General features: G+C 51.0%; 2 protein-coding genes across 4 annotated transcripts in view; both read right to left on the bottom strand.

Annotated features, from left to right (window-relative positions):
* Positions 1 to 5,784: 5,784 nt before the first annotated feature.
* Positions 5,785 to 13,742, bottom strand: Tmem214 (transmembrane protein 214). The gene is made up of 17 exons (XM_021635432.2): positions 13,516 to 13,742; positions 12,550 to 12,749; positions 11,750 to 11,900; positions 11,421 to 11,555; positions 11,113 to 11,195; positions 10,632 to 10,737; positions 10,465 to 10,546; positions 10,089 to 10,190; positions 9,610 to 9,751; positions 9,181 to 9,272; positions 8,860 to 8,908; positions 8,571 to 8,684; positions 8,252 to 8,369; positions 7,420 to 7,516; positions 7,088 to 7,256; positions 6,803 to 6,948; positions 5,785 to 6,619 (listed from the first exon to the last, which is right to left on the bottom strand). The coding sequence occupies exons 1-17, from the start codon at positions 13,664 to 13,666 to the stop codon at positions 6,493 to 6,495; spliced, it is 2,064 nt and encodes a 687-aa protein (XP_021491107.1). The 5' UTR covers positions 13,667 to 13,742; the 3' UTR covers positions 5,785 to 6,492.
* A 2,822-nt stretch (positions 13,743 to 16,564) lies between these two features.
* Positions 16,565 to 20,620, bottom strand: part of Mapre3 (microtubule associated protein RP/EB family member 3) — a 49,215-nt gene continuing 45,159 nt past the window's right edge. For 2 of the 3 annotated variants that reach the window (XM_021635446.2, XM_021635447.2), the window contains exons 3-7: positions 19,948 to 20,093; positions 19,183 to 19,384; positions 17,841 to 17,995; positions 17,602 to 17,754; positions 16,565 to 17,491 (exon numbers count right to left, since the gene is read on the bottom strand). In XM_021635446.2, coding sequence (XP_021491121.1) covers positions 17,423 to 17,491; positions 17,602 to 17,754; positions 17,841 to 17,995; positions 19,183 to 19,384; positions 19,948 to 20,093 — 725 coding nt within the window. In that variant the 3' untranslated portion in view covers positions 16,565 to 17,422. The remainder of the gene's footprint in view (positions 17,492 to 17,601; positions 17,755 to 17,840; positions 17,996 to 19,182; positions 19,385 to 19,947; positions 20,094 to 20,620) is intronic. The other variant, XM_021635448.2, reaches the window with a different exon arrangement.

Below are 20,620 nucleotides of genomic sequence, written 5' to 3' on the forward strand. Positions count from 1 at the left end.
ACAGGGTCTCACTGGTTAGCCCCCAGCTAGACTGGAACTTGATATGTAAACCAGTCTCACCTTTACACTTTGGGAATCTCCTGCAGTCTCACTACCTCTGCGGGGGTTAAAGGTATGAGCCTCCAAGCCCAGCATGCACATTCTTGGAAATCTTTGCCCATATTTCTGCTTTCTCATCTAGAAAGTGTTTTTGCAATGTGCTTGTTTGGTCAAAAAGTTCGAGGCCAGCCTGGTCTACTAAAGTGAGTCCGGGCTACACACAGAGAGAAATCCTATCTCAAAAAGCAAACAACAAAAACCAAAAAAACAAACAAACAAAACCCAAAAAAGAGAAACAGATCTTTTTGCAAGCCTGCTATTCATTTGCAGAATTACTTATGAATTATGGCTTTTACACAAACACAATTTTGTGTTCAGTGCTTTTTTTTAGAGTAGATTTTAACATTAAAGATATGTTATTGCATATTTGTTGCCAATGTTTTTCTCAAGTTTTTTTTGTTTTTTGTTTGGTTTTGGTGGTGCTTTACATTACAGACACATCTTAAAATCCCATGCACAGACATTTATCTATAGCCAAATATTTTGGCTATTGTTTTTTTTTTTTTTAAATCTACTATCCTCCTCTATCCTTATTCTACCCTTCCAATCACCAACACTAGGTAGGAGTTATCTTTAGACTACTTCCTGCTGATTAGGGGCCTCAAGTTCCTTGGGGCAGGGTTGATCTTTGCTGGTAGGCTATCCAATTTCTTTTTCTCTCTTTGCACACCCAACAGCAACCAGCAATAACAGCAGGAGCAGGAGGAGGAGCAGCCATTTCAGCCTCCCTCTCTGGAATTCATATATCCTCTCAGGAGTCCCCAGAATCCCAAATGTTATACCCTTGCAGAAACTATCTGCAGCTGGTAAAATCATGCCCCTGCAAATCATAGTCAACAAAGCAAATCATAGTCAGCTGCTGTTGGGACTCTGGAGCAGCCCCATTTTCCCCAACTGGGATTAAAACCAAAACATATTCTCATAACATTTCTGTGTTTTAAAAGAAATCAAAAACTGTCTCGACATTTATCACCAATTTCCTCTAGGATTTTTCTCTGTCGCTTTGATATTTAACACATTATTTTGCAAATGAGTATTAGATATTCACATATCTTCCTTTTAACTTTTTCCTATTTTATTCTAATTTGAAATGTGTTTAGGGATGGGATATACATTTTAAAATAAAACACTTGGGCTGTCAGGCGGGCTCAACAGGTAAGTGTACTTGCCGCCAGGTTGAAAACCTGAGTTTGATGCCTGGGACCCACTTGGTGGAGGGAAAAAACCAACCCTTGCAGATTATCCGCTCACCTCTACAGACACCACACACACACTGATGTCACGTGAACTTACACACAGGTGCACACACACATGAAGTAAATGCAGCTTTTAAAAAGAAGCATATATCGTAAAAATTAAAAGTACTATAAATATATAACAAAATTAGATAAACTACATACACCTGGAAAGTTCCTAGAAATACACAAATCACTTAGATTGACTCAAAAGAGATATGAAAAAAACTGGAAAAAAAAAAGAGGCTGGGTGGTAGTGGTGTACACCTTTAATCCCAGCACACGGGAGATGGGCAGGCAGAACTTGATGAGTTCAAGGCCAACCTGATGTACAAAGTGAGTTCCAGGACAGCCAGGGCTACACAGAAAATCCCTGTCTCAAAAAACCAGAACAAACACCCACAAATAGCTAGTAGAAGGAAATTCAGAGGCAGAGAACGTCAATGTGAATTCTAGCAAATATGTAAAAAAAAAGTGAACACCAATCCAATCCTTTCACACATTTAAAAAAAAGAAACAGCTTATTGTGTGAAAGTCAGTATCTGATGATCTGAGTTCAAGCCCAAGACACCGCATAGTGCAAGGAGAGAGCCAACTTGCTCGGCTTGGTCTTGCTACATACACACCCCCTCACAATCAACTGAAGGTCTCAAATGGCAACACACTTCCGGTCATCAAAAGCTCCGTCAAAGTCAGCATAGTTTTTGTTTCATCAGATCTTTTTAGTTTAACAATGACATTGATTTGCTATTTACATTCTTTGCAAAAATATAAAAAGATTTGGTTTCAACATTTAATTTTGTAAGACACACACAATACTTGTCTGCAAAAATCTTTGCAGGAGCCAGAGTACTAGATGACACTAATACTGAAAAGTAATTAAAGGTTCTGAATCACTGAGCTCAGTCATCAAGATAATCCGGGTAGGGGCTACAGCGGTAGCTGAGCAGTTAAGAGCACTTGCTGCTCTTCCAGAGGGCCTGAGATCAGTCCCCAGAGCTCTTCTGGAGCCCTCAAAACTGCCCATAACTCCAGCTTGAACTCTGATGGCCTCTTCCAGCCTCTCTGGGTACCCATACATACATGGCAGGAACATGCATGTTACTCGCGTGTGTGTGTGTGTGTGCGCGTGCGCGCACACACGACACATAAGCATCATTAAAAATTTTTAAAAAGATGACCTGAGTAAATGTTAGTAGTTGCTATAACTTTCACATACCCAGCTCCAAAAGGAACCATTTATTGCTTTTTGTCTCCATTATTTGAAGAAAGGCTGTTTCAGGTTCCCTAACAATGATCAAGTCTCTCAAAGGCCCTGAGTTCTGTCTGGTGGGTTGAACACTGATCACTGGCGCCGTGTCACAGCCCGTTCCCCTCCACTGAGGATGCTTAAGTGAAAGGACTAATACTTGGACTCTTGCTGGTGCCCTGGCAGTTTTGTCTTTAAACCCAGCTGTACTCATGCCAATCACAAAGGCAGATGATAACTTAGTGTTATTATGAGGACAATCTTGAATTCTTAGACTCCTTGAAGGTTCTAGAGGATTTCCGACCATACTTTTAGTACTGGTATACAAAGATGTTCACTTTTTCTTTTCTTCTTTTTCTGAGACACAGTCTACATCTTGCTGGCTGTCTTGCCTCCAGCTCTCAAGTTCTGGCTTTTCATTGTTATTATTCTGTTTTTATTTTTGAGACAGGGTTTCTCTGGGTAGTCCTGGCTATCCTGGAACTCACTCTGTAGACCAGGCTGGCCTTGAACTCAAGGATCTGCCTGCCTCTGGGTGCTGGGATTAACAGCTTGCACCTTTCATAGTGGCAGTCTGTCCCTGTGTAATGATCTATGATGCCAGGGACCCCCAGCAGCGTGCAGCAGAGCCACGCCACAAGATGTGGCTATGACCCAGAAATTTTGGAACATGTGGTTTAATAGGAACATGGTAAGTGTAACAGAGACCACTAATCAAAAACCTTTCTCTGTGGTAGGTGAGATTATAAATTAAACTATGTGCAGTGACCAATGCCATGGCAGTGTGGGAAAAGCAAAACTCTGGAGATTGTGAAGACCAGTGTCCTCCAGTGGCCCTGTGGAATCACACAGGGAAGCAGGGCAATTGTAGGTCAGTGAAACCTGTTGGCAGAGCGGTAGACACAAGCCACTGGACACTTAAGATTCACTGTGGTTTTAATTGTGTCTGTATACACCAAAGCCATCAGGCACCTGAGCTGGAGTTACAGATGGCTGTGAACCACCCAGTGTGCCAGCTGGTAACTGGACATGGGTGTTCTTCCGGGAGCGGTGTGCTCTTGGTCACTGAGCTATCATATCACCTACTAACTATGGCAGCAAGTGCTTGCTTAAGCTACAGATCTCGGTGGTAGCCGAGTCAGTGTAGGGTCAGCGTAAGGTGCGTGTTCTGCACTGGTGAGACATCAGTGGTGGGGAACGTGTGTGCGCACGCGCAGATGTGGTGGTGTTGAGGACAAGTCTTTTTCCCCTTGACAATGAATCTGAAACTGCTCTAAAATAATGACCAGTGTGCTAACTTCACTAATAGCATATTAGGATTGGTTTTTGGGGTGTGTGTGTGTGTGTGTGTGCTGACACAGGGTTTTCCTATGTAGCCCTGGTTGTCCTGAAACTCACTTTGTAGACCAGGCTGGCCTCAAACTCAAAGATCCACCTGCCTCTGCCTCCCAAGTGCTTTGGTTAAAGGACTGTGCACCATCACTGCCCAGCTCCGTACCTTGGTTTTTTTATTGAGGTGCAAAATACATGATACTAAATAATAAATATTCACCCATACCATGAATGCTGGGAAACTATTATAGTAAAAGAATGGACCATTTTAAGCATCCAAACAAGTCCCACATCTCTTAGGTGACATTAAAATTCCCACAAGCCACCCAACCATACAGACATCTATGTGAAGGACAAGTGGGGTGTTCTGGAATGGACAGCGTGCCTGTCACTGGAAAGCAAGCCATACTACAGCAGTGGTGGTCTGTGCATTGACTGACAAATGCTGCAGGGGAGAGCCCAGCAACATTATCTGTCCTTACCCGCCAGGCAGTGTGTGGTTATCTGAAACTCAAGCTGAGGACTTGGAAGATGCCAAAGGAAGGTAGAAATGAAGTATAATCAAAACCGGAACTGTTTAGAAATGGCTCAGGTTAAGTCCGGGTCCAAGTAGGAACTGGTAATACTGAGACCGACGCACTCATGACTTGTTACCTGTTGGACTTCAGCTGTATGAGTTGTGACTAAAGGGTCAGCTTCCTACCCTCCTCACTGTTGTCACTGGTAACAGTGTCAGTACCACTGGAAAACAGTCTGGGCTTCACACTGGTTCAATTTACTAGCTCAGCTTGGATTCCCAACTTGCTGACAGCTCTGTAGAAATGAAATGTCTGGATGTCTGGCTTTAATGGAGAACAGGTGGCACTTTGACAGGCAGGGAAAGCGCTGTACTGTCCCTAACCTGGGAGTAAAAAAATGAAAAAGAGCCACTTTCCCCAACAGCCTTATAAAGCCGAGTAAGGTTGGTGTTAATGTCCCTATAAGGTGCTGTGAAGATGCCAACTGATTTAAGTTGAAGAAAAACACTGCAATTTAAGAATTTAAATACCAGATATTATGACGCCAAGTAAAATCGCTGCAGAGTAGAAGCCAGCACAGCTCCATGACATGCCCAAGGTTGCTGGATTAAAAGCACAAAAACCAGGCTAGCATTCCTCAGATAGCAGTGTCTTGTCCCGTGCTGTGGCTATTCCAGGCTGCCCTCTCCAACATGATGTAGGGTTGAGCCGTTTATGGCTGACTGACAAGAACACATGGGAACAATGGTCTCCATTAACTGTCACTAGGGCAGCAAGGAACAGCCTGCTGTGGCTGTTTACTTCCTAAAGTAAGTGGCTAACGCCAGAGGCCAGAGTGTATGAATTGGGTCAAGATGTTTTCAAACTTGCTCCTTTCTCTTGGGGAAGGGAACGAGGGATCTCCACGTGCCACAGGAAACAGGCTGTAAAAGGAAGTGGCTGCCACTCCTGCTGCTCTGTGGTGCATATGGGGGAAACAAAGCTGCCAAGAGTCCAAGAGATGAGTGAGAACTAACACACCTGCAATGAACTGTCTCAAAAAGGAAAAGACTGGTAATAAACCCTGGTTTTGTCTCTTGGAGTTCTAAACCCACTGCCTCATAAAATGAACCAACTAATCAATTAAGGATCCTACTTTCCCAATCACACTGAGACAAATTTTTGGGTAGGAACCATTGACAGATCAGACAAAATCAGTAGAGCCAACTGAATCATGGAGCCTAGTTTTGAGTGATAAAGGTAGACTTTCCCTGCTAGAAGCTCAATACCCAGGGCAGAAGCCCAAGGCTCTGTTGTTCTGTCCCCAAACTATGGGGATTCATTCCCACATGAAGATGCAGAAAGCTGGAAATCCAGTCTGTGTCCTTTATTCCACCCAGGATCCATATGCTGATTCCCTTCAGTGGGCTGATGGGAGGGTGCTGCTCTTCAGACGGATGGTGCTGTGGACAGATCTGCTGAGGTGTGAGACAGGAGCCCTGGCACTGAGGGGAATGGAGTTGAGAAGCCAGGGCGCTCACGGATGGAGCAGGGCACAAGTGGCCTTGGAAGGCTTGCTTGTTTTGGGTGTTTTTAGTTAACAGGCATGTCCACACGGCCTGCATGTCCGCTGAGGGCCATCCAGGCTGCTGGTAGAAGTGACGATGCCCCACCTACTGTGGTGTTGGTCCTTCTGAAGTGCTTTTCCTTTTTCTGCTGTGGCTCACGTTAGACCAGGCATGGGAACAAAGGGCTACCTCCCTTTTGGAGGTAGGCTGTGGTGGCTTAAGTGATGAGATGGAGGAACAGAGAGGGGTGAGAGAAGTGGAGAAAGGCTACCATCCCAGAGGACGCTGGGAGCTGTGCAGCTGGGCCTGAGATACTCAGCAGACCCATGAGCAGGAGGCTGAGAAGCTCCAGCCCAGTCCCTTGAAGATGGGAGGAGCTAGGCAGAGGCACCTGGCCTCTTGCCTAGGAGACAGGACTCAGGCACCAAGTGAAGAGAGGGCCACCTTCTCTACCCTCCAGAAGTCTCTGATCGCTTGCCCACCCCAGAAGCCAGTGGCCAGGCAGGCAGGGTCTATTGCTGGGATATCATGGCAAGCACCCAGTCCAAGAAAGCTACCGTGACATCCTGTAGGCAGAGCCAGGTCCATCGGGCAGCTTCACTGAACTGTGTCTTAATGCAGGCCCAGGTCACTTCACCTCTATGAGAAAAGCGGAACATTTGAGAGGGATGGGGGTCATGCGTGGGACTGTGTCACCTCACAGGACTGCAGCTTGAACCCTCATCCCAGAGTGGCTGTGGCAAAATGAACGGTGTAGCCTTGTCTCCAGTGGCCAGAAGTGGGGTCACCGGGGACCTATAGAGCCTGGAGTGGAGGTCTTACCTGCAGGCCTCGTGGCAATGCTCCTGGACTTGGGCCAGGACCGCCAGCAGCAGGTGCCACAGGGGCAGCAGCACACTGTGATAGAAGAGCAGCAGCAGCTCCTTCAAGGAGTGGAAGAGCTGGTGCAGGGCCTCAGGGAGCTGGACCTGCAGGACCACAGAGAGTGGTTGGGACAAGATGCCTAGGGCAATGTCCCCCGTCCTAAGGGTTCTGCCTGTGCAGAAGTGTTCCAAGACTTCTGTCCCTGGGGGGATGGGTCCAACTGACTCCTGCTCTCCAGCTTACCCTCTGCAAGAAGACAGCGAGGCTGTCGCCAAAGCAGGCAAGGTAGGAGGCACAGTGGGCAGAAAGGAAGCTGACCGTGGCATTGGTGTGTGTCCAGGCCAGCTGCAAACCGGGCTTCACTACGGCAAGCAGGTGGGAGCCCCAGGCTGGCAATGTCTCCTGCAGCCAGCTGTAGAGAAATTGGAGGGGAGAGGTATACTCTGAGCTTCCCCGGGCCAACCTGCTCACCAAAGAACAGCCGATAAAGGGAGGAGGGACAGGAGTCTTCCAGGGACCTCCCACGGCCCGTGCCCACCCTGATCACCAGCCTGCCTTCCTTGGCAGCAGCTCACTTGTAGCTCTGCAGGCTGTGGGAGTAGAGCTTGGCACACACTTCCTGGCCAACAGGCAAGAAACCAGACGATCGAAGCAAACGGCCAGTGAGGGAGGCTGCAAAGGGAACCTCCAGTGAGCTGGGAGGGCAGGTGCAAGGACTTGGAAGATGGACAGTCCAGGTCCCTGGGCAGGCCGAGAGGCTGTGGGGCAGTTGAGTGATCTCGGGTCTAACTAGACAGGTCTGGGTGGAGATGTGGCCCTAGGGGCTGAATACTGAATACCTTCCGCTGGGTCAGGAACAGGAAGAGTGGGACACTGGGTAGAGTCTTGGATTTAGAAGTCAGAAAAACCTCAGGTTTGAATATCTGCCCTTTTACTAGCTGTGATCCTTTTTTTTTTTTTTTTTTTTTTAATTAAATTTACTAGCTTATTTAGTGTGTGCACGTGCGTGTTTATATGCTACAGCATGCACACAGGGGTCAGGACTTGTGTTGAGTTGGTCCTCTCCTTCCACCATGTGCCCCCTGCGGATGGAACTCAGGTGCCAACAAGCATGTCTGACCATGTCTTTCTGGTCCTACTAGCCATGATCTTAATCTGAGGCTACACCTTTCTTCTCCCTCAAGAGTTAAAAGGAGAAAACATGTATTTAGTGATGTAAAGTAGAGTAATTTCTCTCCTGCGAAGTATCAGTGCAATTGGAAGAGAAGAATGTCCAGTCTGTGCAGAATAGCTGAGGTAGAAAGTGTTTGCTCTGCAGACTGAGAATTTATCAGGAGGAGGGTGGGGTTTGGAGATGCTGCACATAGCCTTGTGCTGCCCACCATGTTCTCTTCCCAGATGACTTACCCTGGAAAGAGCTGTGGGACCGAAAATCATGGCACAGGAATCCTACTGCAAAGACCAGAAGCAACAGGACTAGCCGGGCCCAGGGTGGCCGAGGGCCCCGTGCCTGTTGCAACAAGCCCTGGCAGGAGAGAGAAGATGGTGGGTCAGAGTGGGGAGGGCTGGTCCTTGCTTCCTCACACAAGCACCAAGTGAGGCCTGCATGTAAGCCTGAGGTAGTGGGAATCCACAGATGGGTGGGACAGGGATGTGACCCAATTCAAACTAAGGGTGTCAGGATAGATCAAGACTGCATGTGGGTTGGAGAGGTTGGCTGTCACACCTTGCAGGCTACATCACAGGTGACAACATGCTCGCTGCAACCACTGCCCTTCTTCAGAAGCTCTTGGTTGGCAAACTTGAAAGACTGAATGGTTTCTTGCAAAGACTTCCGCGCCTACAGAATACCAAGAGTTGAGTTGAGAATGTGAGCCCAACCAGTAAGAGGATCCTGAGCCTCCATTTTGCTTCACACTTGTGTCAAAAGTGCAGGAAAGGGAGGACGGAAGTCAAGGGGCAAAACCCAAGAACCCAGGCTGGGTCCAGCCTCCCACATCCTCCCAGCAGCTCACCTTCTTGGGAATCCGCTCCCAGGACTTGAGCAGGTGCTCCAGCAGCAAGCTGTGAAAAAGTAGGCCCCTTTCAGCCAGCAGCAACCCTGGGCTTACTTGTCCTCTCTGCCTACCAATTCCCGGGTTCTTAGAGCTGAAAGATCCCCATCCACAGTAGTTCTTAAAAGGCCACCCCAGCTGTGGTCTCATCCAAACTGGGAGGTATGAGCCTAGACAGCAGTGACCAGTGTTTCTGGTATGACACACCAGCCCAAGTCTGGAAAGCATACAGTAGGAGCCTTCTCTGTGTAGATCAGAGCAGATGACCCTACCCCCACCTGCCTGGACTGTGACAGGTGCTTGGGGTACAGCTGTCTCCAGACACTGGTGCTGAGGGGGTCCACAGTCAGGCACTGAGTCAGGCTGCTCAGGAGCTGCACAGGACAAGAGAGAGAGAATGTCAGGGCCTCAGGATGGTGAAAAGAAGGATGCTGGGGCTTTTGATAACAACACATCGGCTGAGGGTGAGGAATAGTGTCAAGACCCCTGGAAAGCTGAGAAGCTGTCTCAGGATAGGTGTGGTTCCCAGCTACAGCTTGAGTGTAAGAACCTTGTCTCCAAGTGGGCATCACTGACCACCCTCCCCCATCCCAGGCCTCAGTGGTAAAAGCACAAGTGACTGGGGCAGGTGGCTGTGAGCTGCAGTATACCGGGGAAATCACCAGCCGAGGCTGCCTGCAGTTGTGCTCTGGGCAAGGAAAGGGTTCTCACCTCTTTCTTCATCTCAGCAGGGCAGCTAGGGGTGGCTCTGGACAGGAATGAAGGGAAGTAGGTGTGCAGGGTGGATTCTGGCTTTGCCCCAAACGCCAGCACCTTCAGTCGGGGGAAGAGCTGGCACAGCTGTTCCTGCAGGCTACGGGAGGAAAGCTACGCTTTTAGGCTGTGGAACTGTGGCACTTGAGCTCATCCCTGTCCTGAAGGGAGAGTCACTAAGTGCCGGGAGCTGGTCCTGAGTCTCTGCACACAGAAGAACCTTGTGAAGTTTGTCAAAAGACAAAGCTTCTCTCCCTAAAAACTGCCTGATGTTACCCTCAAGGACAGATAGAATTTCTGGGTTCCACAGACTCCTTGAAATCTACTGTTGAGCTTTCAAGTTGTGAGGGCTTTTGGGGAGAGGGGGTAAAGCGCAGTGTTGGGGCCGGACATTGTGCTGGGCTCTCCCTCAGTGTGCATGCTCCACACGGGCTTACCTGGGTGTGAGGGAGTTGTTTGGCATATAGGCAAAGTCCAGAAGTGGGAAGAAGTCCTTGGGGCCAATCATGCCAAAGGCTTTGGTGAGGTTGGGATACATCCTACAGGAAGAAGCAGACTTCTTGGAAACCACTGCGGTGCTCCAGCCATGAACTCAGCTAAGCCAGTGTACAGGGGAAAGGGATAGACTGTACCCCAGCCCCAGCCCCGGATGGCTCCCTCCCTTTCCTTCCTCACCATCACACTTGGAGGTGGGAGGAGCTGGTCCTGATTTTCCTCGCATCTATGGAGACCAGGATCACAGCATACCATTTTGCCGAAACAGCCTCTTGTGGACACCCTGGGCCTTCCCCTCGCTGTCCCCCCATTACTCACAGGAGCAGCCGGTCCAGGTATGCGATGGCAAAGGGAGACAGAGACTTGATGCCCAACACAGGCAGCATGATCCCCAGCCACACTGTGGAGTTGAAAGCCAGCAAGTCTCAGGCTCCCGCACAGGGGCCATCAGAAAGGAGACTGGGCCATCCTTCTCTGTTGGTTACCTTTTAGTCCCTCAGTGAGACTGGTGAAACCTGCCTGCCCCAGGGCCCACATGATGGTCAGGCACTTTGCTGGTCGGCTCTGGTGGGACCTCAGAAGCTCTAGAAACTGAGATGGGTAGACAGGTAAAGGACAGATCAGCATACCAGGAGCACTACAGGTCCCAGTGGGAAGAAGGTTATAGGTGGGAAAGGTGCCAAGAGCAGTGGAACCCCATTGCAGTGCGGCACAGGGATTCGGCTGATAGTTTCCCCCACTGTTTTCAAAGTGGCTGACCAATTCTAGGAAAGCTATGGAACCTCTCAATAGCCCAGCCAGCCCATCGATACAATGAAGGTATGGGTCATCCTTATCCAACAGACACTTGGCCAATGCTAACAGTGTTGTGTGTTAAGTCCTCTCCACAACCAAGACCAACAATGCAGCGTCTATCTAGTGCCCCTAGCCCTACCCCTGGTGTCCCCAGCACCACCCAGGCCTCACCTTGCCCAGGTTTGAGGTGACAATCTTGGGTCTGTCTTGCAGAATGGCCTGAATACAGATTCGGTACCCATGTAGCGACTCTCCTGGAGAGAGGTATATTCTCAGATCTACTCATATCACTTGGCATCCTATACCTTTCCCCCCCAGATGTGAGCCCAAATCCTAATCTCTTTCTCTTCCTTTTCCAAAAACAATGTGAGGATTAGCACATTTCTTGTTGAAAAGAGAACTGATGAGCATGTTGAAAGCAGGAAAAAAAAGCAGTGGGCTGGCTCTCAAGATGGCCACCCTTCCTAGGGTGCTCTTACCTGGCGTCTTATCCAACTCTTGCAGCATGGTGAACAGACAGTGGTCAAAAAAGAGCTCCACAGACCCCTCGGCTTTGGTCAGGAGCCCTCGGATGATCCCACGGAGCTCTCGGCTCACGAGGCTGTAGGGATAATCTGGGGCCATTGGCCTCTGTGAGTGCTAGGACCAGATGCCCTTGCACCGAGGCTGGCTTTCTCTTCTCCAAGGAGGCCCAGCCACTTGACAGACACATGTCTGACTCAGGACAGTAAAGGCACTGGGCTGTCAGGAATGTCAACCCGTTTAGGCTGTCCTCGGCCTTATCTGAGCTGAGGGGTGGGGGACTAACCATGTGGGTACTGGCTCAGAGTGGGCTCGGGCCGTGGAGTCTGGAGCTTGTAGTTGAGATAGCTGGCCAGGTCCTTGAGCCACACAGAGGGATTCCCGGTGAACACGCTCTGGCTCTTGTCCAGCTCCTTCTGCAGAGCTGCCACATCCAGCTGTCAGGGGACAGAGAACCTCCATGGTGAGTTGTTAAGGAGAAGAGAAGCAGGAGAGGGGTAGGAAAGTGGCTGATGGTTTTGTTATGTGGAATCCTACCATTGTGCCACATCCAGATCCTAAGAGAATATGGGGCGGGACAGCTGAGAGGGTGGATACCAGTGCCCAAACTTGTAGGCCCTTCACATATTCAAGGGCAAGGAACAGAGAGGGCAAGATGGGACAGGGAACCCAGGCCAGCTTTCCTTTTCTTCTTTAAATATGTTTATTCATTTATGTGTATGAACGCTTTGTCTTCATTCCTATCAGAAGAGGGCATCAAATCCCATTACAGATGGTTTTCAGTCACCATGTGGGTGCTGGGAATAGAACTCTGGAAAAGCAGCCTATGCTCTTAGCCACTGAGCCATCTCTCCAGCCCCCAGGTCAGCTTTTCTAACACCTCCATCTTGTTCCTGGGATTTCCATCATTCTTCTCACCTATGCTACTTATGAACATCTCACTTCCTTTCCATTCTACATGCAAACATTCCTTCCTTTGGCACTGCCATCTTCTCTGGACTGCCTCTCATCTGGGTGTCCCAAATCCCACAGATACCTGCTTCCAATTCCCTACATTCTCTGCACCCCAAGCCCAGGCACACTTACAGCTTTCAGGGCATCCTCCAGGCTTCGGAATGGGCCCTGCTTCTGGTTTTGGCTAGTGACAGCTGTCACCTTCTTTGGTTGCTTCTTATTTACTGGTTTCTTAGACTCCGCAGCAGGGGGCGGAACTTGTTCTTTATTCTGCCGCTTCATAATTTTCTCAAAGCCACGCTCATAAAGAGTGCTTGCAGGCTGGATTGGAGCTGGAATGACGACAGGCAGAAAACAGCAGGTCACCCTTAAGACCCCAGGAGCCACAGGGGGATGCTGTTCCAAGCCCTGTTCTTTGGGAGCTGCTTAGAAGTACAGCAAAGAGCTCTCCTGGTGGCTGTTTTCAGTCACCACAGGGAGGTCCCTGGCTCTTCCAGTTCTTTATCAGACAAATCAAAGTACATGGAAGCCAGGCCAGACTTGGGTTCGGGGGGGGGGGGGCTTCTATGGCTCTGCCTGCTGGTCTCAGGGTAGAAATTTTTTAGCACGGCTTTCTACCCCCAACTTTTCTTGATTCTGAGATGACAACTCTGTACTCAACAAGTGGCAAGCTTTCTCCCCTCCTCTGGGGACTGTGGAGACAGGTGATACTGAGATTAACTCGTGGTTGGAGTGGCTGTCGGGTTATTTCTCCCAATGCTGGGCTTCTCATCCAGCCCTCTCAGCCCTGCTCGTAACTTAGCAGTATCCCAGATGCCTCTGCCCTGTCGCTCAGACACCTGGCCAGCGAGGGCCGGGACAGCTGAGAGGGTTGTGTGCAAAGGCCTGAACAGATGGAAATCGGAATTCCAGTCTCCTCCGACACGAGAGTCCGCTTCGCTGGGCCTCCGCTTCCAGATCTATGCAGTGGGGATGGCCACCTCTCCCTGCGCTATGGGCCAGGGTGGCTCGGACCCCGCGGATCCGCTCCCAGCTCCCGTGGCTGCTGCGCCGCACCCCTGCCCCACAGGCCCAGGGGGGCGGGCGGCGGATACTCACAGCTCAGGTCGTATTTCCACACTCCGTTTGCCTCCCCGAGAGCCCGGCGATCACCGCCGCCGCCTCCGCCTCGTCCGCTGCTGCTTGCTACAGGTCGCCGGCCCCTTTTCACCACCTCCCAACCCCCGCTGCCCGCTGCTCTGGCCGCCATGACTTCGGCTCCGGCTTTCCAGTCGGCACAGCCTGCGCGCGGTGCCACGTCTGCTGCTACCGCCGCCGCAAGGCATCGTGGGACTCGTAGTCCGTTCGCGCCGCGGGGCCGCTGGACTGGGGAGTGCTGGCCCCGGCCAGGCCCCGCCCCTGCGGCGAACACCTCCCTCACGTGCACCTGCGGCCCTGGCCTGGCCCTGAACTTCTTGGAGATGTCACTGTTATTTTTTTTTTTTTTTCCTTTTCTTGGCAATGCGCCTGAAGGATGGAATGAATATAGTTCTCACCTCGGGAGAGTTTGAGGGTTAAATGTTTTCTTCCTTCTTTGAAAGTGTTAGTCTGCTAGCGATTACACTTCGTATTTGGCAGCCAAGAAACTTAGTTGCTGAGGAGTGGTAAGGAAGCACAGCGCTGAGAGGGTTGGGCAGGGAAAGGCTGAGAAAAGTCTGGGGCGGCGAGGCCTTGTTCCCTTTCCAGGCCTCGGGGAAAGGAAAGGCTCCCTGGCTCATGCCATGTTCTAGATGTTCAGCTAAGTGTCGGAGAGCCCCAGGCTGAAGGCAATCGCCTCCAAACCTTGAATCATCCCAGCTAGGGAGCATGACGTATGGTGAAGCAGCAATGAGATTTTCTCAGTTAAGGAAATGTGCTGGTTTCATGTACTTGAGTGTTTTTTCGAGAGAGGGTTTCTCTGTGTAGCCCTGGCTATTCTGGGACTAACTCTGTAGACCAGGCTTGCTTTGAACTCAGAGAACCACCTGCCTCTGCTCCCTGCCTCCTGCCTCCCCGGTGCTGGGATTAAAGTCTCGGGACTGTTGTACACATTCAGGAGCAGGTTCAGCTGAGGGACACGTGACGTCCTAGGAGGATGAGTGAAGGGCTTCTGAAATAGGCGGCAGTTGAGGTGGCTCCTAGGAAGGGAGAATTTTCATTGGTTGGGGACCATGGCCAGAGGAGAGCCTACGTCAATTGTATGGCTTTATTCATTTAGGCAAAGGTCTAAGAATGGTCAAACTAGTAGTTGTTTGACATGCCAGGATTTGTTATGACTGGAAAAGGATTTTGGCTGCCAAATCTGGACTTTATTCTCTACATCCTAGAAAACTGAGTGGAAGAATGACATAGCCCTTAAAAAACAGAACACCGGGCTGTGGGGAGGATGGTCAAGGAGGGAGAAAGCAGGTCAGGGGTGACCAACCCTTGTAACTTTCTGCTAGCATCCTCCATCCCCTTTAGGCTGGACCATGGCTGCCTGTCTCTCGGGGAGCTCTGAGATGGAATGTCTTTGCCAAGAAGGTATCTGAGCTGATCACCAATCAGTTTGTTTCTCACACGCCACCAATGCTCCTTTGGTTCGATCCCTGCCACAGGTATGATCACAGAAGAGGCCCTATTTTGAGAAGAGAAACAGAACTGGCTTTCCCACTACAGCTCCAGTTGATCCCGTGACCTCTTCTGGCACCTGAGGGCATCCACGTGTATATACCCACTCACCTATATGTAAGTAAAAATAACAAAAACAAACATTTAAACAAGAGGTTGGATCCTAACCAAGATGTCTACCACCTTAAGCAAGCCTCATTTTGTGTGGTCTAGGACAGTGGTTCTCAACCTTCCTAACGCTGCAACCCTTTGATAGTTCCTCATGTTGTGGTGACCCCAGCTATAAAATTATTTTCGTTGTTACTTCATAACTAATTTTGCTACTGTTATGAATCACAGTATCTGTGAATATCTGTGTTTTCTGATGGTGTTAGACTCAGAACTGCTGGTCTAGGTGATCCCAAGGGGCCCAGAGTCATTTCTGTATTCTTGGTCTTTGCTGGGCTTCCCGGGCCTTGGCATACCTCTCTGACAAATACTCCAGGCATGTGGGGCTGTGTGGATGATGTGGAAGTGCTTCTGATTCCTTCCTCTGTTACACCCTGTTCTACAGAACAACCCACTTGAGGGCTGGGGGGGTACTGGCTCTGGTTTTCACCCCCAGTGCTCACACATGCACACACACACACACACACACACACACACACACATACACACATACACAAATAACGAGGAAGAAAAAGAGGGACTGTGTAGACACTGCTGTCCTCTGGGCCTCAGGCCTGTTTGCTGCACAGCTCTTGGGAGGTGTAAGAGCTCTGACAAGAGTCCAGCCTGAAGGAGACTGGAACAAAACATTCATGGGCCAAGTAGTCCCTCCCACCCCTGTCACCCCACAGCCACTTTCTGGGCTGTCCTCCTATGGCCACAGCTCTAGACCTCATCCTTTCTCCTACGGCTCCTCTGTTGTGGTGAGACCACTCCAAATCCTGGAACTGTCTTACAGCAAGCCACCGTTTGATGCACCAGTTTATAGCAAGACCAGCCACCCTTTGCTTCATGTGGACGGTGTATGCTGGAACTGGCTCTGCTCCTGGCCAGGGTACAGACTGGGCACATATAAACCGAGTCTTCTCAGTGTCTTGCTTTGTCTGCGCCTTATGCCGAGTCTGGTACTTTGACACTAGGTAGTGCCTAGCATTTGAATTCATTCAGCTCTGTACATAGAGATGTAAGAAACAACGTGGCAGGGTGCGTAGAGAGGTGCTTTCATCATCCACTAGCCTGGAAGTCATCCCTAATAAAACCCATCAAGATAAACTTGAAGAAGTCATTTTTTGGGCTGTCAGTGCCATCTCCTTTGGAAGACAACGCTATATCCCCGGAAGAGCCACATAATACCTGCCTTAAGAGTAGTCGTCAGTCTTGGGAGTTGGGTCAAGGTCAGAGCCTAGTGTCAGTGGTGGCTTCCGATAACATGAGGCTGTGCTGCCCAGCTGTCCTCTTAGAAGAGCGAGGAGGACAGAAGGGGACCTGTTCTCATTGCTGGCTGTGGTTCAGTCGAGAGAAACATGGCAAGGGCTTTTACCACACAAATTTATTTAAATAAAAGTGAACACATATGCAGGCTGGTGCCCAAGGGGCAAAGGTGGGGAGGTGGGAAAATGGGGGACAGACAGACAATGGGGGCCGGCAGAGTCTGTGTGGTATAACTAGGCTGCAGGAGGGAGTGGACAGGAAGCCTCGGGGCAGTGCTGGGCTTCTGTGCTGAGGCAGGGGCCTTGGGTGGGTGAGCCCAGTGCCTGAAGGTCATTTCTATCCCTTGCATGCTCCCTTCTGTCTCCCTGATCCCTGGACCCACAGCACTGCCTCCTCAGCCCTCCTTCCCCCTTCCTCATGTCAGCCTTCCCCTCAACTACTGAGGGAGAAGTCAAAAGACAAAATAAATAAGAATTGGTGAGTCCTGCCCTAGTCGTGGCTTTAGGGAAGGGGAGCCAAGCCAGGAAGACTGCCCCAAGCCCTGCTGTGAGCCCTGGAAAAGAACAGGTAAAGTGCAAGGACGATCCAGTAAGTAAAAATATACCAATGACTTTGTCAAATATACAGCTGCTGGCTGTCAGGGAGCAGATGGCTGGCGTGTGGGTGACAGCAGCACCCTGAAAAGTGTTGGCCAACACAGCATAGAGACAACGGAAATAAATAGGAGTGGGGAGTGGGCAGGGGTTCTGGACATCCCCTGGGCCAGTGCCACTTGAGGGACCCAGACAGGGCCTCACCCTCTCAGCTGCCCCAACCTCCCAAGCACTACTCGCCTGGCTCCCCAATGCTGCGGCACTGACATAAAGCACCCGGCTGGCTGACTGGCTGGAAAGAAAGGACTATAATGTGGGGTGGGGTGGGGTGGGGGAGCCACAGTCAGCCAGGGCTGGTGCCACCCTCAGTACTCGTCCTGGTCTTCCTGTCGGTGTTCCTCAATCTCGTCATCCTCAGGGGGCGCAAATCCCTCCTGGAGGGGAGGAGAGAGAAATGGTGAGCCAGCTGGCCACGCTGAGGGATCAGGTTCCACACGGCCTCGAAACAAGGGCTGAGTGGGAGGGAGGTGAAGAGAGGGCTCACCTCTGTGGCATAGAGAATGCCAATGATGCCTGAGATGACAGGGCTGTTCTCGCTTTCGTGCTCCTGGCAGATCAGCTCGATGTCACGTAATTTGCTGAAATAGAAATCCCGCTCTTTTTCCAGCCCATCCACCGTCAGCTTCAAGTCCAGCAGCTGCGTGGGCAGAAAGAAATGTTTACGCCAGATGTCCCTGCCTCCCTCTTGTCCCCAGTGTCTGCTGCTTTTCTCATGCCACTCGCCTGCTGGTTGAGCTCAAGAATTTGGGCATCAGCCTCATGGCCACCATTTCGGGCTGAGGGGGGATTCTTCCGGAGGATGCAGGGTGGGGCCACATTGCTGAGTCTGCCAGAGGTCTGCATGTTCTTGGGGCCTGTGGGGGATGTCCTCTGTGGAACTGTCCAGAGGACAAGAGTCAGGTGAGGCGACACAGCATATGAGAGCCTGGTGTGAGGACCATGCAACAGGCAGGCACGCACTCTCCCCCTCAGGAAGAGCATCTACAGCTAGGCCTCCAGCCTAAGCCACACGTCACACAACAGCAACTGGACAGCCCTTTTGCAAGCCTGGGAGCATAAGTGCCACAGGAAGCTAAAGGAAAGATGATCTCGGTGTTGGGACCTGAAGAAAGCTGGCCTGAGGGAGGGACGCAGGACACTGGGCTGGTGAACTTGATGAAGTGGAGCTGGGAGGGCTCAGGGCCTTCTGTACTGACAGATGAGACCCAGGAGAGCAGTAAATGCAGTCTGTCCTAGCACAAGCCAAAGCCACCCTCAGTGAAACTCAGCCCCACCCCTCCAGCTCCCTCTCAGTTTGGACTCTGCTTCCCTCTGCTGGGCTGGACCGGTATCTGCGCAGTGGTGGAGGACTCAGGCTCCTCTCTGGCACAGCCTGCATGCTGTGGCTACTTGCTCTTTAGCGATTGCCCCTCCCTCGACAATGGCTGCTTCTAACGCAAAGCAAGCAGTTCAGTGGGGACAGGCCCAGGCAAGACAGCAGCACAATCAGAGGAGGTGGCTCTGCTATGACGGGTCAGATGCGGGTGGGGCTGCTCCCCTCTTCCTTGCCACCACTTCGCTGTCACCACAGGCCTTATTGCTTCTCTCATTGCTCCTACAAGCCAGCAAGGTGTCATTTCTGGAAACCGAGCTCTGGGCTACTGGCTTTTAGAATAGAGGAAGGCAGGGTCAGGCTTGGCAAGCTCCTGCTTTTGGGTATCTAGTGGCAGGGATACACAAGGGGCTTGGGCACTGGCTCCAGGTGCTCAGCCCGATGGATCTGGATAGAGGAGCCATGCCCCATCCAGCTTGAGGCAAACAAGCTGGCTCAGAGCATCCTGGGTCTCAGCGAGCTGCTACCATGGCTGGTGCAGCTGGCTCTCCTCTTAGAACAACTTTTGGAGCCCTCTCACCCCCAAATGGGATTCCCCATTTAGGTAAGCAGCAGGCGATGTCATCTGAACTCCGTGATAACAGTCTCCTCCAGGCTGGCAGGGCTGGACCGGTGGCCCGGGGGGGCACTCCTGGCTGGAGAGCCCTGCCGGCCCAGCCCCCCAAACTCCCTCCACCAGCTTGGGCATGTTACCTGCTGTGCCAATGAGTTTCTTGGATTTGTTGAAGATCTGATCACCTGGGTTAGGAGGCGGCGCTACGTCCTGGCCCTGCCGCGCCAGCAGAGGGTTGTAATCCTTTCCATCATAGTTTGCGTCAAAGAATTTCTTAAACCACTGAATAAACTCAAAATTATCTTGGAATTTTCCTTTCACTAATTTCTCTACGGGAATGATCTGAAATAGACCACATAAGCAGACCGTTTTAACCACCTGCTATGCAGAGCTGCCTTCCACTGTGAGCACAGGAAAGCCAGCCCCTAGGCCTCGGCATCCTCTACCTTCTCCGTCTGCACCCCCTCCCATGGCACCAGATAGACCAGCAGGCTGGCAGGCCCCACCAGGGACTCAGGGACATTGCTTTCCTACAGGCACAAGAACTGTTGTGTGGGAGGGTCCCCTGCCGCCTGCACGTGCGCTGGAGGGTCAGGGTCCACACAGGCAGGGCAGTGAGCTGATATTTTGTGGGGCCTCGGAAGAGATGTAGCCTGAACCTCCGGAGGGAGCGGGTCCACAGAGGAGAAAGGGAAGGAAGTGCTGTCGCAGTGGGATGTTGGGGGAGGGGTCAAGTGCATTCACTGTATCTCGAGTTGGGTGGACAGCATTCCCTTTTGGGGTGTCAGGGGTAGAAAGACACATGACAGAATGAACTGAACCACCCTTGTCACCCTGGCTGGTGGGTCATCTTCTTCCCCAGGGAAACACAGCTCCTCATGGACCCCTGGGGTACAGACACCTACTTTGTCAACACCCATCTTCTTGAAAGCTGCTTGCAGCACCTTGAAGTTGTGGATGTATTCGTGTTCTAGTTTGGCCTGGAACTTGACCTTCCTCAAGTGCACACAGCCAGGGAAGAGCATGTCCATGAACTGGCAGTAGGCTGCCCCTGTGAAGAGGCATGGCTGATGAGGGGTACCCAGCTACTGCCCAGGCCTCATGCTGCTCTGCTCCCCAAAGCCTGGGTCCCTCTCCCTTTGTCCTAGAGCTAGGACCATTCCAACCGTGACTTTAGATATGGTTTGATTCCCCTTGGTTTTATAAGAATAGCCATGATTACTAGTTAGTGTTCTATCTTTTGGTGGTGTTAAGGTTAATTAAACCCAGAGCCCTGCAAATATGCAACAGGTAATTTACTGCTGAGCTACATGCCCCACCCCCGAGTGATGACATACTGATTCAAACCATGTACCCGTATGTTCCAAACACTTCAGCACGTAGGTCGGCCCAGGAGATGGCACCCGCAAGGGCTTCATAGAAGAGCAGAGAGGTCTGCTCCCCCAGAGGGGCCTCATGAGGCCCCGTGCTGTTAACTCGTGTGGTCCCTGGCTTTCCTGACTCTGGCCACCCAGGAATGCCCCACCTGTTTTCCACTTTTCCACCTCTGTTCCCTGATTTCAACTCTAAAGCGTATCA

This window comes from Meriones unguiculatus, chromosome 1 (genome assembly GCF_030254825.1).
Source record: "Meriones unguiculatus strain TT.TT164.6M chromosome 1, Bangor_MerUng_6.1, whole genome shotgun sequence".
Taxonomy (NCBI): domain Eukaryota; kingdom Metazoa; phylum Chordata; class Mammalia; order Rodentia; family Muridae; genus Meriones; species Meriones unguiculatus.

Excerpts from the sequence above, each read along its gene's own strand:
- Tmem214 (XM_021635432.2), bottom strand. The coding sequence starts at position 13,666 with ATGGCGGCCAGAGCAGCGGGCAGCGGGGGTTGGGAGGTGGTGAAAAGG. Across the intron at positions 11,556-11,749 it reads TCTGAGCCAGTACCCACATG|ATTATCCCTACAGCCTCGTG; the intron begins GTTAGTCCCCCA and ends CAATGGCCCCAG. Across the intron at positions 9,273-9,609 it reads CTGCTGAGATGAAGAAAGAG|CTCCTGAGCAGCCTGACTCA; the intron begins GTGAGAACCCTT and ends TGTCCTGTGCAG.